This window comes from Mustela putorius, unplaced genomic scaffold (assembly GCF_011764305.1).
Source record: "Mustela putorius furo isolate JIRA1106 unplaced genomic scaffold, ASM1176430v1.1 tig00001012_pilon_pilon_pilon, whole genome shotgun sequence".
Taxonomy (NCBI): domain Eukaryota; kingdom Metazoa; phylum Chordata; class Mammalia; order Carnivora; family Mustelidae; genus Mustela; species Mustela putorius.
This window is the reverse complement of record NW_025421531.1, coordinates 746,125-758,982: the sequence shown is the minus strand read 5'-3', so window position 1 is coordinate 758,982 and position 12,858 is coordinate 746,125. Positions and strand designations below refer to the sequence as shown.

Below are 12,858 nucleotides of genomic sequence, written 5' to 3'. Positions count from 1 at the left end.
AATGAATATACGTACATTTACATAGGGTTTTTGCAAACATGGAAAGACTGTAGTTTATTTATACAGTGTATTTTTTAAGGTGCCCTTATAATACTCTGTCATCAAGTGTCCTTGCATTTTAAAACAGACCAAAACAAATACATGTTATTACTGATAGCTCCTCTTCTAGAAATTTCCCCTCAGATGGAGGGTTTTACATGTTTAGGGCCATTTATATTCTTTTTACTTTTCTCCCCTCGTGTGGAACAGCCTTTCCTGAGGTGGTTTCATACCAGGTTTATGTAGGTTTCATATAAAATGTAGGCTAAGTAAAACTACGTCAGGCTACTTTGCAGGTTTGATTTCCAGTGTCATCCCCTCCTCGTTTAAGGCTCTGAAGGAGTTAAAGCTCTGCCTGGAGCACCAGAAGACAGATGAGAGCCATTTTCAGCTTGTCCTGTCCCCACTGACGCTCACTGAGTAGCACAGCATGGACTAGCGTGTTTCACACACACTCTGCCTGTCTGGGGAATGTACACATTGTCCTTCCAAAATCAAACTTATTAGCACATGTAGAAAAGGGTGACTGACTTTGGGGCAGCCTCGCACTCCGTGTTGTATTCTCGCTGCTGCGGTTCAAAGATTTAGAAGGTTTTGAACAGGATGCGAACATTTTAAATTGAATTTTTTAGTTTGTAACCCTGCTTACCACAGTACTTGCTTGCTCTTTAAATGTCAAGTTAGAACCCTGTCTTAAAATAAATTTAAATTCAATAATGTCTTTTTTAAAGTTGATCATTTTTGAGTCTTTTTTTTTTTCCCTACATAAAAATCTCATTCAGATGCCTCAAAGCAGCGGCTGTGACTCAGAGAGCTTTTGAACATATTTAGTGTTTTTGAGACATTATCAAAAGAAAAGAAGTTCTAGTTCATTGTAAACCACTCGAGAGTCAGTTATAACATTCAGATTGAGAAGACTTTTTTTCCTCTCAAAATAACCCTTCCCTACAGAAACTGTCATGTATAAAATGCTATACATTCTACTCTCAACTGTTGCTTAGATTATAATTCATTTTAATTTCTGTTTCATTTTAGTGATATTTTAACTATTGAATGGTTGATACATACCACCGATGTCTGTTTAGTCATGAGATATATTACTTGTTTTTATGATGGTGTATTTACAAACAGTTTTAAGTTACTGTATGTTCTTTTTCTTAGTATTACTTTATGTCATATATGTATGTAATACATATGTAAGTATGTGCTCACCATTTCTCCCTTTTACGGTATTTTAAATATTGCCCCCAAAAACCCCCAAATTAAAGTAAGATTTTTAGAACTTACTAAATACTTCTCAGAAAGGAATATTCCTAAAAATCAAAATGCCAAGATAACTTTATTTAAAGTCTTTGTAATTATTTTCTACCTGAGTCTAATATACTTGATAAAATCACCTTTAAAAGTTAACATGTAACTATATCAGTTTCATTGGGAGCATTTTACAGATGGCTGCGTTGCAGAGTCCTTTCTATGGTGACAAAATGAATTTGTACTCGCTGTGTAAGAAGATAGAACAGTGTGACTACCCACCCCTTCCTTCAGATCACTATTCAGAAGAAGTAAGTCATTTTTCAGTCCATGTGTTTGTCTGTTGTTCATTTTGCTAATGTTAGCATTTTATGAAGAGTTTTTTGTTGTTGTTTTGGTTTTTTGGGATTTTTTTTTTTTTTTTCCTGTCCAGCAACACAAATGATGAATATGGTAGCAGAAATAGCACTTGCCATTCTGTTTTCCTTCTCTTGGAGACTTACTGTTTAAAGAGTTGGCTCTGCAGCTCCTACCGTGGAGTGGAGCACAGCACAGCACAGCGTGCGGTGTGAAACTGGTCACTTCCTAGGTGTGAGGAGGAGAGCTGGCTCTGCAGCCTTCCAAGCATGGCAAAGGGCAGAATGCATGCTCAGACCCCAGCTCAGGTGGACCAGCATGTCTGGTGCCCTTCTTAATAAGACCACTCCTCATTCTCACAGCCTCAGAGCAGCCATTGTAACTTTCTGCTTAAATAACGGCTGATTATACCTTCCCTCTCATCTGTGTTTTCCAAAATGTGAAACATCCATCTCGTAACTGTGTGTCTGTCCGCCTTGTTCTTTCAGCTTTGCCCTGTCTCCCTTGACCGTGCCTGTCCCGTCACCTCCTCCCTGGTGCAATCAGATTCCTGTAGGAAGTGTTCTGACGTTACCATTAGCAGACACGTGAACAGGTGTACTAGATGGGACTGAGAATTTTAGAAGACTCTGCTATATGAGAATCTGAGTCTGAATCCCTACTTGCTTTGGTAACCCTTTGAAATGAGTTGTTTTGTCTTAAGCCAACTTACAGTTTCTCACTGAACAAACATCTCCCATTTTAGCCCAGTACCTAGTGATTTTGCCAGTATTTAAGGAGGAGATGGGCAGAACAGCAGTATCTTGGGTTAACTAAATGTGTTCACATAACTCTTTCTGGAAAGCTTACTGGGGAATCTACCCAGAGAAAACACTGTCTTGAGTCAGGACATCTCACCCTCTCATGAGCAACAGATTTTTTGCCCAAGGGAGGTGGCAAGGAGCAAAGGAAAAATATAAAACAATTATAACATTCACTTATTAGGTAGTCTTGTCACTCTTTCTATCTTGCAATGAATAGCAATCAGTTTGAGTCTTATATAAGAAAAATTGAGTCCGTGTAACTTGAATAATAAATATCTCTAAAGAATTTTTACCATACGTCAAGCACTTGAGGCCCTCGAATGCTATAAGTACCTTTTTTCCCCCATGGTTTTGATACTAATAATCAATGATGCCTGGGTTTTTGTTGTTGTTGTTTGTTTCATAGCCTTTGTATCCAGGTAATTAAAATAAACTTCTATAAGGCAGTGATGATAATTTAAAAGTATTATCTCTATTTGATGTTAATGCTGTTATGTTAGCCATTTTTAATTACTATTTTGGGTATAGAATATAAATATGGCATTTCACAAAACCAACTTCAGAACTCCAGGCCTGGAAATACAGTAGGGTGTGAACAATAATGCAAAATGATGGCAAGAATGTCAGGGGCCGCTCTTTGTTGTGTCATTCATGCTGTCTTCTTTTTTCCATGAAGCGCATGAATATTTCACATATCTGCATCCTCATCCCCTATTCTTCTTGACTAATTTTCAGACTGTCTGAATTTGCATTTCACATGGTAGCTGATTAGGAGATGCCGAGTGCAGCAGTGAAGCCTCAGCAGGCGGTTACCATGGTGACCTTCAGCAGGATTTTAATGATGATACCACTAGTGGTCCGTTGAAGTCGGCCTGCCTGCAGGGCTACTTTACTGCCGCTAAGTGTGAAGCTGGATATGCGGCTTCTCAGCCAAGGGGCAAATATCAAAGTCTGGCCCAGATAGAAGAAGGTCTTAGAGTTGGGAGAGGAAAATAAGATTCCACTTTTTACTCCACTCTGTAGAGTTACCAGTTTCGAAAAGAGATACAAAGCAAAACACGTTCTATGGCGTACTCTCCAGAAAAGACAGGACATGCAGCACCTCATGTGGGTAAAAATCCGTCCTTGTGCTGTGGGCAGCTAGGAAGCTATAAAACTAGGTAAACATGGAAGCTAATTCTTACGACAGAAATGAGGTATGAAACATACAGACTAATTACGTTACTTGAGTCTGTTCGGTTATGTAGAGAAGTTCTCAGAACAAGAGCTTTGAAATGCAGATGTGCTAATAAATATTTTCTCTCCTTAAGCAGAAACTCTGTTTATAAGATAATTATTCAGAATCTATGGCAGCAAAAAACCTGGACAGATTTGATGCTGCCGTACTTAAAGGATATCTTAAATATTCCCTTATATAGTAAGCTTTTACCATCTTTCCCATGTTCAAATGGCCATTTAATTTTTTAGCATGCCAGAAGATAGGAAACAATGAAAAGTAGAGTATAAAGTTTTTAAACAGTGAACTTTCACTAAGTGTCCATTTTACAGCTGAAATGGTAGCAGTCTCTGTAACTGTTTGAAGAAAGAAAAAATTAAGCAAATTAATATACCACTAAATATCTATTTGAAAGCTTATCAGATTGAGTTAGCTACGGTTACATTTTTAAGGCTGTTTCCCAAAGAGGTTTTGAAGGGAACATTTCATGAAAATATTGCCTATGCCCCCAACCAGCCTTGATCAGTAGGAATAAGGAACTCTGTAAGATTTATTTCTAGGTATAGTCATTCCAATTAGAAGAACTCAGAGTTTAAAAGCTGGGAGTTTTTTTTTTTTTTTAATTTCTTTTATCCTAAAAAAAAAATAGGTACACTTAAGCATTACACACCAAAAATAAGAAATAGTGTCCTTTGGAAAAATAAGCCTATATGTCAGGTCTTTTTTTGAATTATGCTATTATTATTATTATGTAAAAATGGCTAAGATTCTAGATTGAAATATGTCAGCTATACATGAATGATATTCAGATATGTATGTTTTATAGCTTAGTAAAATAGTTTTGTTTATGACTATCTTTTGGTGGTCAGTATTCTTTTTTTTTCCAGTAATGATCTCATCCATATATCAGTGGGGAACTACAATACTTAACCCTAAAAATCTTGAATTGAAAAGATAGGGTTTTTTTCCCTTAGATATCTCTTAAGCTTAATTAAAGTTGGTATCATTAGTGATTGTGAAATTAACATCTGTGAAGCCAACATTTATTGAATATTTACTGTGTACAAGGAATTATGACTCAAAAGGCCCCTTGTCATCTGACCCCAGCTTCTCTCTCCAGACTTCTGGATCACAGGAGACACTCTTCTTTCCCCCACTCTACCAGTGTAGGTTCTACTGAAAGTTCCATGAATGTCCATGGTTTTGTGGATGCGGTTTACTCTTTCTGAAACATTCCTTCCCCTGTTCTTTACCAGGCAAACTTCTCTCTTTGAAGAAAAATTTGGGCATCATTTTCTGCATGAAGTTATCTTGCTTCCTTTTCTTCTCTCCCCATATCCGCACTCCCACTCCCACTCCCACTTTGGCAGTACACTGCGTGACACTTATTTCTTTGCGCGTGAGCACACACACACACAAACACACACGCACACACACACCCCCTCACCCCTGTCTAGCTCCTGCTGAGGAACAGTAACTGCTTTTTAATGTGTGTCTCTCTAGGGCCTGGCGTATTAAAAAGTTTCAGTGATTGAGGGAACGAGGAAGGGAAAGAGTGAAATTAAAACAATAAATGAAAAAATATATAAATGCACCAATTGTTTGACAATTGAATGAATGAGGGAAACTTCTCCAAAGATCTCTCCATTCAGTAATGGTAGAAAATTACTCAAAAGACAGGCCAGAAGCTATGATAATTTTATTTTAATGATATTACCCATTATATGACTTTCCGTTCTTATCAGCAATCAGTGTCATTTCTGGAATGCCCAGTGACATTTACTGGAAAATAAGAGAAACGGATTTTTTTTTCCTTCAGTTTCAGTATTTAATTTCTTTGAGAGTCACAGGAGTGGTCATCCAAAGTATGGATTTTCAGGACGCCAGGGTGGCTCAGTCCGTTAAGCATCTGCATTTGGCACAGGTCATGATCCCGGAGTTCTGGGATCAAACCCTGCATCGGGCTCCTTCCTCAGTTAGGAGCCTGCTTCTCCTTCTGCCTGTCATTCCCCTGCTTATGCGCTCTCTCTCTGTCAAATAAATAAATAAAATCTTTTAAAAAAAGTATTCATTTTCACTGTTCACTAAATTATCTCATGACTCTTAAATTGAAGAAAAAAACAATATATAGTTATATTGATAACTATTTAGAAAGTACAAAATGCAACTGAGTTCTTTTCAGCCAACATCTTTCTTGAAAATCTGAGCATTAACATCACGCAGAATATAGATTCTGTCTCTTTCAATGTTTTTTTATTTATTGTAAAAAAAATTCCTAACTTAAATAGTGAAGGCATGAGAAAGATTGAACAGAACTATACCTTGATGATGCTTTTAGCAGATGTGTCTTCATTTTAGGTTTGAACAGAGAAGCTTGGATGGAAGCTCTAAAAGTTGAGTCAAGGGTTTGTAGACGGAAGTGAAAAATGGGAATAAGTAAGGGAGAATAGGGTGATCGTGGTTTGAGAAAATAGAAATTAAACGGAGGATTTGAAAAAACAATGGTTTGTGTGAAAAAGAAATTCAGCAGCTACCGGGCACTGGTGAGAGGGTTAAAAGCTCTTCAGTGAAGTCAGCGGTATCATGGCAGCGCCTGTAGGTCTGACCTGATGGCCGTGGCAGATACTTAGCTGTTTAGGGGTCGTTTTAAGTTCATCGTAACTAAGAAAAACTTGTGTAGGACACAGTATCTGTGGTTGATTTCTAATTATATTTTTGAGAACTCACTAATTCAGTAGGCCATCTTCATTTTATTCCTGGGGAAACCAAAATGTAATTTGGGAAATAGAATTATTGAGCCAGTAATCAATTTCCAGATCATGTAATCCTTCTCTTGTTGTGCATTAAGTGTGTTCGTTTTGCCACTTTTTATCTCCAGCTCACAGGTAAAAAGGTATCTGTTTTTATTAAAAATCAGTGAATGGGACTGCTTCTCAAGTACACAATTATCTTCTTAAATATCAGCCTGAAAGGTCACATCTAGTCAAAGCAGTAATGGAGAATGAATGAACTCTCATAAGCTTTTACCTCATAAATAACGAACTTCTTTTTGCCTTAGTCTCCCACTCCCCCCTTTTTAAAGAGAAATGGAAGTCAGGAAGGGAAGGTTTTGTTCTTTCTACCTTCCCAGAACTAGTTTAGTGGTGCAGACTCTGCTTTACTTATATGCATTAATTGAGAATATCTAGCACTAGAGGCCAGGGGTGGCTCGGTCATTAAGTTCAGGTCCTAATCTCGGGGTCCTGGTTGGACCCCCACATTGGGCTCCCTCTGCTGCAGCCCCTCCCCCTGCCTCATGCTCTTTATCACTGTCCCTCTCTCTCTCTCTCTCAAAAATAAAATCTTTTAAAAACAAATAAATTCAGAATATATTTAAAGAAACTTATTAAGAAATTGGAGTCGGTAACAAAAACCTGACCTTTGTTTTAGGCATAAAAGAACTACTTTGTGTCTATAAGGGAAGAACCGAAAGTGTCGGGTACAGATTATTTTTGCATATTTTGAAGTTAAACTGAGTTTATTAAGCTTTTTTATTCATTGGAGCAGTCTAAATAGTTCCATATTATACGTACTAGATTCACAAATTTTAATAGAACTTTATAAATTCCCTGGAGTTGTTAGTCGAAATTAACCAACGTTAATTTAAATTGGTGCTGGAAGATTCTTCTAATACACTATCCCAAGAATATTTAAATGAGAGGTGTTACATTAAATGGCACAATTAATGTTTAGAGCTAAATCTGTTTTCATGATATTTCTGTATCCTTATAATCATGTAATCCAATGCTAAGTGAGATGAGACTGTTTATAATAATAACTATGTAACTGTGCCATTATTTATTAAGATTAACTTAACATTGGAGGTTTATCTCAAATACTGTAATAATATTTGATTTTCCTTCTTAAAAATGGGTTTATTAAGTTAGATAGTCTTATCACTTAAAATATCAATTGACTGCCTTATTTGGAGTTGCCATATAAGATTAGATCTTTAAGCTTCGAAGGTTCCATTTTTGTTTAAAAAATATATTTAAGCAGGCCCTTTTGTTCACTAGTGCTTCTGAAGTGGCACAGGGGACTTGCTCCTTGAAGACACGAATCCAAAACGGTGCCCTATATTTCACATATCCTGTGGGATCCTATAAAACCGTGTAACTTTCTGTAAGACTTTGGCAGTTTTCAAAAGACACATGGAATGATCTTCAGTTGTGAAATATAGACATTACATTACCTTATATCTGTGTAAGATTGCTTTCTTTCCCCTTTTCCCTCTACCCCCAAGTCAATCACTAGTGATGCTTTGGTGTACAAGTTGGATACGCCTAATCATTTTGTATAAATATCTAAAGCTCCGAAATATAGTGTACTTTAATGTATTAGACCCACTTTGGGGTGCTAAAATGTGTCCTTGGGTAGATGGAAATTGGGTATATCTGGGAGGCTGATATAATATAATTGGTCTCAGAGGGATTAAGATGGGGGTGAAAAAGAAACAGTACCAATAGCACCAGTCTTTATTATTCTATTGAGAATTGTGTTAGTGACCTAAAGCTATAATGCACAAAGAGCCCTATTGTTATTACCTGTACGTGACTGAACTTGATACGTAATTGGGTTATCACCCTGACAACAATGGCTGTTAACACTCTCTTCTTTTTAATATTTCTGGTACTAACCCATATGCTTTGATATTTCTTTGGAAATATAGATACAATATATATTAGTATATTAGTATTTTCTGCACTTTATTGAAAACAAATATATTCATTAATTTCCATATGACCTTCTGATTTCATAATCCTGTAGAAATGTTATAAAGAACTCATTTTATTTTCCTACATGCTTTTTCTCAATTAAATGTTTCTGTATTGCATTTTAAATTTCCCATAAGCATCTGAATTAAGCCGTTTTTTTTCTTCTCTGATTTTGTAAAGGCTTTTGCGTTTGTATTCTGACCTCTATTTATAAAACAATTAAAAAAAAACCCAAAGTACATGTTTTTACAAACGTGTGTTAAGTAATGCAAGCTAAATAAATTTTTTGACATAACATAAACTATGAAATGTTTCTTTACTTCTATTTATTTTTTATTAAAGTTGTAAAGTCTACTGGTTTGGCTTTATTTTGAAGGGTTAAATGAAAGCTAATTCCCTTAATTCGAACACAAATTTTTTTTTTTTAGTAAGTTACCTAATGAGGCTATTAGAAATTGAAGCCTGGCATGCAGGAATATATAGCCTGGCAAAGTTATTGTATGAACATCTTTTCCTCAAACATGGTTAGTAATATAGTACTTAGAATTTTTCAGAATATTAGATAAATGTTAAAGGTTTTTAATTTCTTTTCTCCCAGAGGCTTGTAGGAACTTAAAAAAAAAAAAAATGTAAAGGCTAACATTGAGGGAAATCTCTAAGGTAATTATCACATTCTGATTATTTAATGTCTGACTTACTGATAGAAAGATTAGAGACTTTTTTTTTTATAATTCATCAAGATACTATGTAAGTTTATAGTCTGGCATAAAGAAATCATTCCATGTTAAAATTCAGCTACATTTTATTTGTTTGGAAGGAGTTACTGTCACTTTAATAAGTGAGTCAGATTAGAAATAACATTAAAATTGTCACTCAGACCATATAATACTAATCTTAATATTTTTGTGCCATCATTTAAATGTATTTCTTATGGATAAAGTAGGCCTGCATCTCATTGTGAGTTTTATAGAGCCCTAGAGAAAATTTCTGGGTTTGCTTTTTGATCAGAGTTGGTCCATGAAATATGAGGACAGATAGATTAATTTAGAAACTAGATGAGCCAGTGTTAGAGATAGCATTCTTTTGAGAGTCAGATAGTCTAGAACTGTCTTTGTCCATCTGGAAGGTCTCCCACTTTTGTGCAGAGGTGGCCATGAGGTTACCTACAGACCACGTTAGGATTTTTCTCAGGCTGTGTAACACAGTAACTGTAAAAGCCCAGACTCTGAAGCTGGACTACTTGAGTTCAAATCCAGGCTATCGTCTTTATGGCCTTTATGACATTGGGAATGTTACTCCTCTGTGAAATGTTACAGTAGTGCCTATCCCAAAGAGTTGTTGGGAAGACTGAATCATTAAGGCATGTAAAAATGTATAGAACCATGCCTGACTCGTGATTAGAACTCAGTAAATACCAACTTTTAGGAAATGGTTTTCCCTCAGTGCTGGTACTAGAAATACATATAGTCAAAGCCGCAGAGTTACCTTATAGAACATGAAGATCTTACCATATAGAACATGAAAATGTTCAAGGAACTATATTCCTGTTTTTCACTGGAAACCTAGGAAAACTAATGACTGGTTGTATGGAGTTTCTCCATCCAAGTAACGTGTCTACAGGCTGCAAAAAGTGAAACTATGAGTAACCAAATGAACCTGTTATGGGTAGTTATTTATAACAACTTAAAAATTTGGAAACTGTCTGGCAAAGGTAAAGAGTTTTTCCTCTTGCTCTACTTAATAACTTTTAAACTCTTTATTCTGTCTCTTGATGTTTCTGGTTTCTGATATGTAGGTGACAGTTTTATACTTCTATTCATTATATCAGGAGCACAAATAACTCTACCATGGAAAAGTGGAACTGTACTTTTGTATACATTCAAAGAAGACAGGATGAGATGGGACCTTATTTATAGAACTTGAATTGTTATCTGATATGACAAGAGACCATTCATAGATCCATATAAATTTGTCATTTTAAACCAAATTATTAAAGTTAAAAGCATAAAACAGTCTGTGGCTATTTGTAACATGAAAGTAAGTTTTATATTATGATTTTTCCCCCTTTTACATTGCCAAAGACTATTGTAGCTGATTTTTCCTCCACCACGTTAACGAGTCTATTTAAATGTACCTTTAGAACAGCCAGTAGTTCTCTCATTTGTATCAAGGAAAACTGCACCCAGTTAAGAATGTAGGTCTACGTAAATCTCCCATTTTCTCTTACAATCAAAAAGGATTTGAGGTACCTCTGAGTAAAAGACATGACTTGGGGCACCTGGGTGGCTCAGTTGGTTAAACGTCTGTCTTTGGCTCAGGTCATGATCCCAGACCAGGGTCCCGGGATCGAGCCCCATGTCAGGCTCTCTGTTCAGCAGGGAGTCTGCTTCTCCCTCTCCCTCTCCCTCTGCTCCTTCGTCCATTGTGCTCTCTCTCTCTTGCTCTCTCTCTCTCTCAAATAAGATCTTTAAAATAAATGAAAAAAAGACATGACTTAACAAGTTATTAAAATAGAAATGGAAGTACAAATTCAGAACCAAGGATAAAAGAGAATGTAGGCCCACCTAGCTTCCTGGCCCCAGAGTTGCCCTGGTTGAGCTGTTCATCTACTTACTGCTTCCTTTCTGTCAGTGCTCAAAGGGTTGTTTCTGATTTTAAGGAGGAAATATACTCGTACCTCAGAGAAGACAGAGTTTTCTCCTACTAAATTATAATAGAAATATCTCCGATAAGGGCCACCTGGGTAGCTCAGTTGATTAGGTGTCTGCCTTCGGCCCTGGTCATGGGATCAAGCCCCGCATCAGGCTCTCTGCTTTTCCTTCTGCCTGCTTGTGATCTCTCTCTCTCTCTCTCTCACATAAATAAATAAAGTCATTAAAAAAAAAAAAAAAAAAAAAGGAAAGGAAGAAAGAAAGAAATATCTCCTAGAAGGATCTGTGAGTAATGTACCAGGCAGTGTCTTTATTAGCAACTATACAGAAAATACCTATGTGGTATTTGATAAAAGCCAAAAGCAAGCATTAAAGCATGGCTTTGGAAAGGTGATTTGGCAGCTTTGATAAACCATTGTGCTCCCGTGATGCAGCTTCTGGTGTCCCAGTTTGATTAAAGGGTAGAGCTAAGATTATCCAAAGTCATAAAGATGAACAGAGTCTTATATATAAAGATACAGAGTCTTCCCTAAATTTTCATTGTCTTAGAGGAGTTTGATAGGGGCTATGTAGCACACTTTTCAGTACTCTTTGAACATTCAGATCTTTCAATATTCAATACACCGTTAAATATTCTTTGATAAGGACTGAGAGTGGTGGATTCCATGCTGCTGATTTGCCTAAGGGGAAACAAACAGCAAGTCAGTTTTGACACCGTTGATTAAAGCTGAGGCATCTCACCACTGTGTTCATTGGACGAAGTCAGACCAGCCTCTGAGAATTTGAATAAAGTACCTGAGATGTTCCGTTCTCTACTCTGTGATGGTCACCACATAACTGGTATCTCCTGTCAATACCTAGTATCGCATCCTCTTGATCGGAACTTAGATAATACCTCAGACTAAGTGATAGCCCTCTATAGTGGTAATGCTTTGAAACTCAACCAGTTAGTGTTACTGAGAAATCATTATATATGCAGAGCTGTATTAGGCATTATGAGGAACTCAAACCAAAAGGCCAAATTAGATAAAAGTAAGCAAGCTCTCAACAATGGTAAGTGGAAAAGGTCTGCATTAAAAAATCAAATGACTTGGTTCCAGTTTGTGTTTCAACATTAATTTTTTAATTGGCTCTTGGGTTGTTTCCCTGTGTAAACTGAGATTGTTATGAGAGATTACAACACTTTAAAAATAAAAAGATATAGGGGGGCACCTGAGTGGCTCAGTCAGTTGGGTGTCTGCCTTCAACTCATCCCAGGATCAAGCACCACACTGGGCTCCCTGTTCAGTGGGGAACCTGCTTCTCCCTCTACTCCTTACCCCACTTAGGCTTGCTCTCAAATAAATAAAATCTTAACATAAATAAATAAAAGGATATGGAAGATTTTATGAAATACGAAATGCTATATAAATTTAGGATTTTTAAAGATCCAGGGGAGCCTGGGTGGCTCATTGGGTTAAAGCCTCTGCCTTTGGCTCAGGTCATGATCCCAGGGTCATGGGATCGAGCCCTACATCAGGCTCTCTGCTCAGCAGGGAGCCTGCTTCCTCCTCTCTCTCTCTCTGCCTGCCTCTCTACCTACTTGAGATCGCTGTCTGTCAAATAAATAAAATCTTAAAAAAAAAAAAAATCCAGAATGATACCTACCATTAAGTGAGACTAATTAACACATGAATATTTAAGAGAACCATGCAATGCAAAACTATGTTCAGGATAGGTTTATAAGTTTTCACTAAAGCTGTCTCCTCTATCTTCATGATCTTAATATGGGTAGAGTCAAAAATTAT

General features: G+C 36.7%; 1 protein-coding gene across 2 annotated transcripts in view; it reads left to right on the top strand.

The window, feature by feature from the left end:
* The window catches only part of NEK7 (NIMA related kinase 7), a 149,355-nt gene that overhangs the window by 127,052 nt on the left and 9,445 nt on the right, over positions 1–12,858 (top strand). Inside the window, exon 9 of one of the 2 annotated variants that reach the window (XR_006608619.1) lies at positions 1,466–1,601. Coding sequence is in view for 1 of the 2 variants with exons in the window: in XM_045086988.1 (XP_044942923.1) it covers positions 1,488–1,601 (114 nt within the window). In the remaining variant the exon portion in view is untranslated. The remainder of the gene's footprint in view (positions 1–1,465; positions 1,602–12,858) is intronic. The other variant, XM_045086988.1, reaches the window with a different exon arrangement.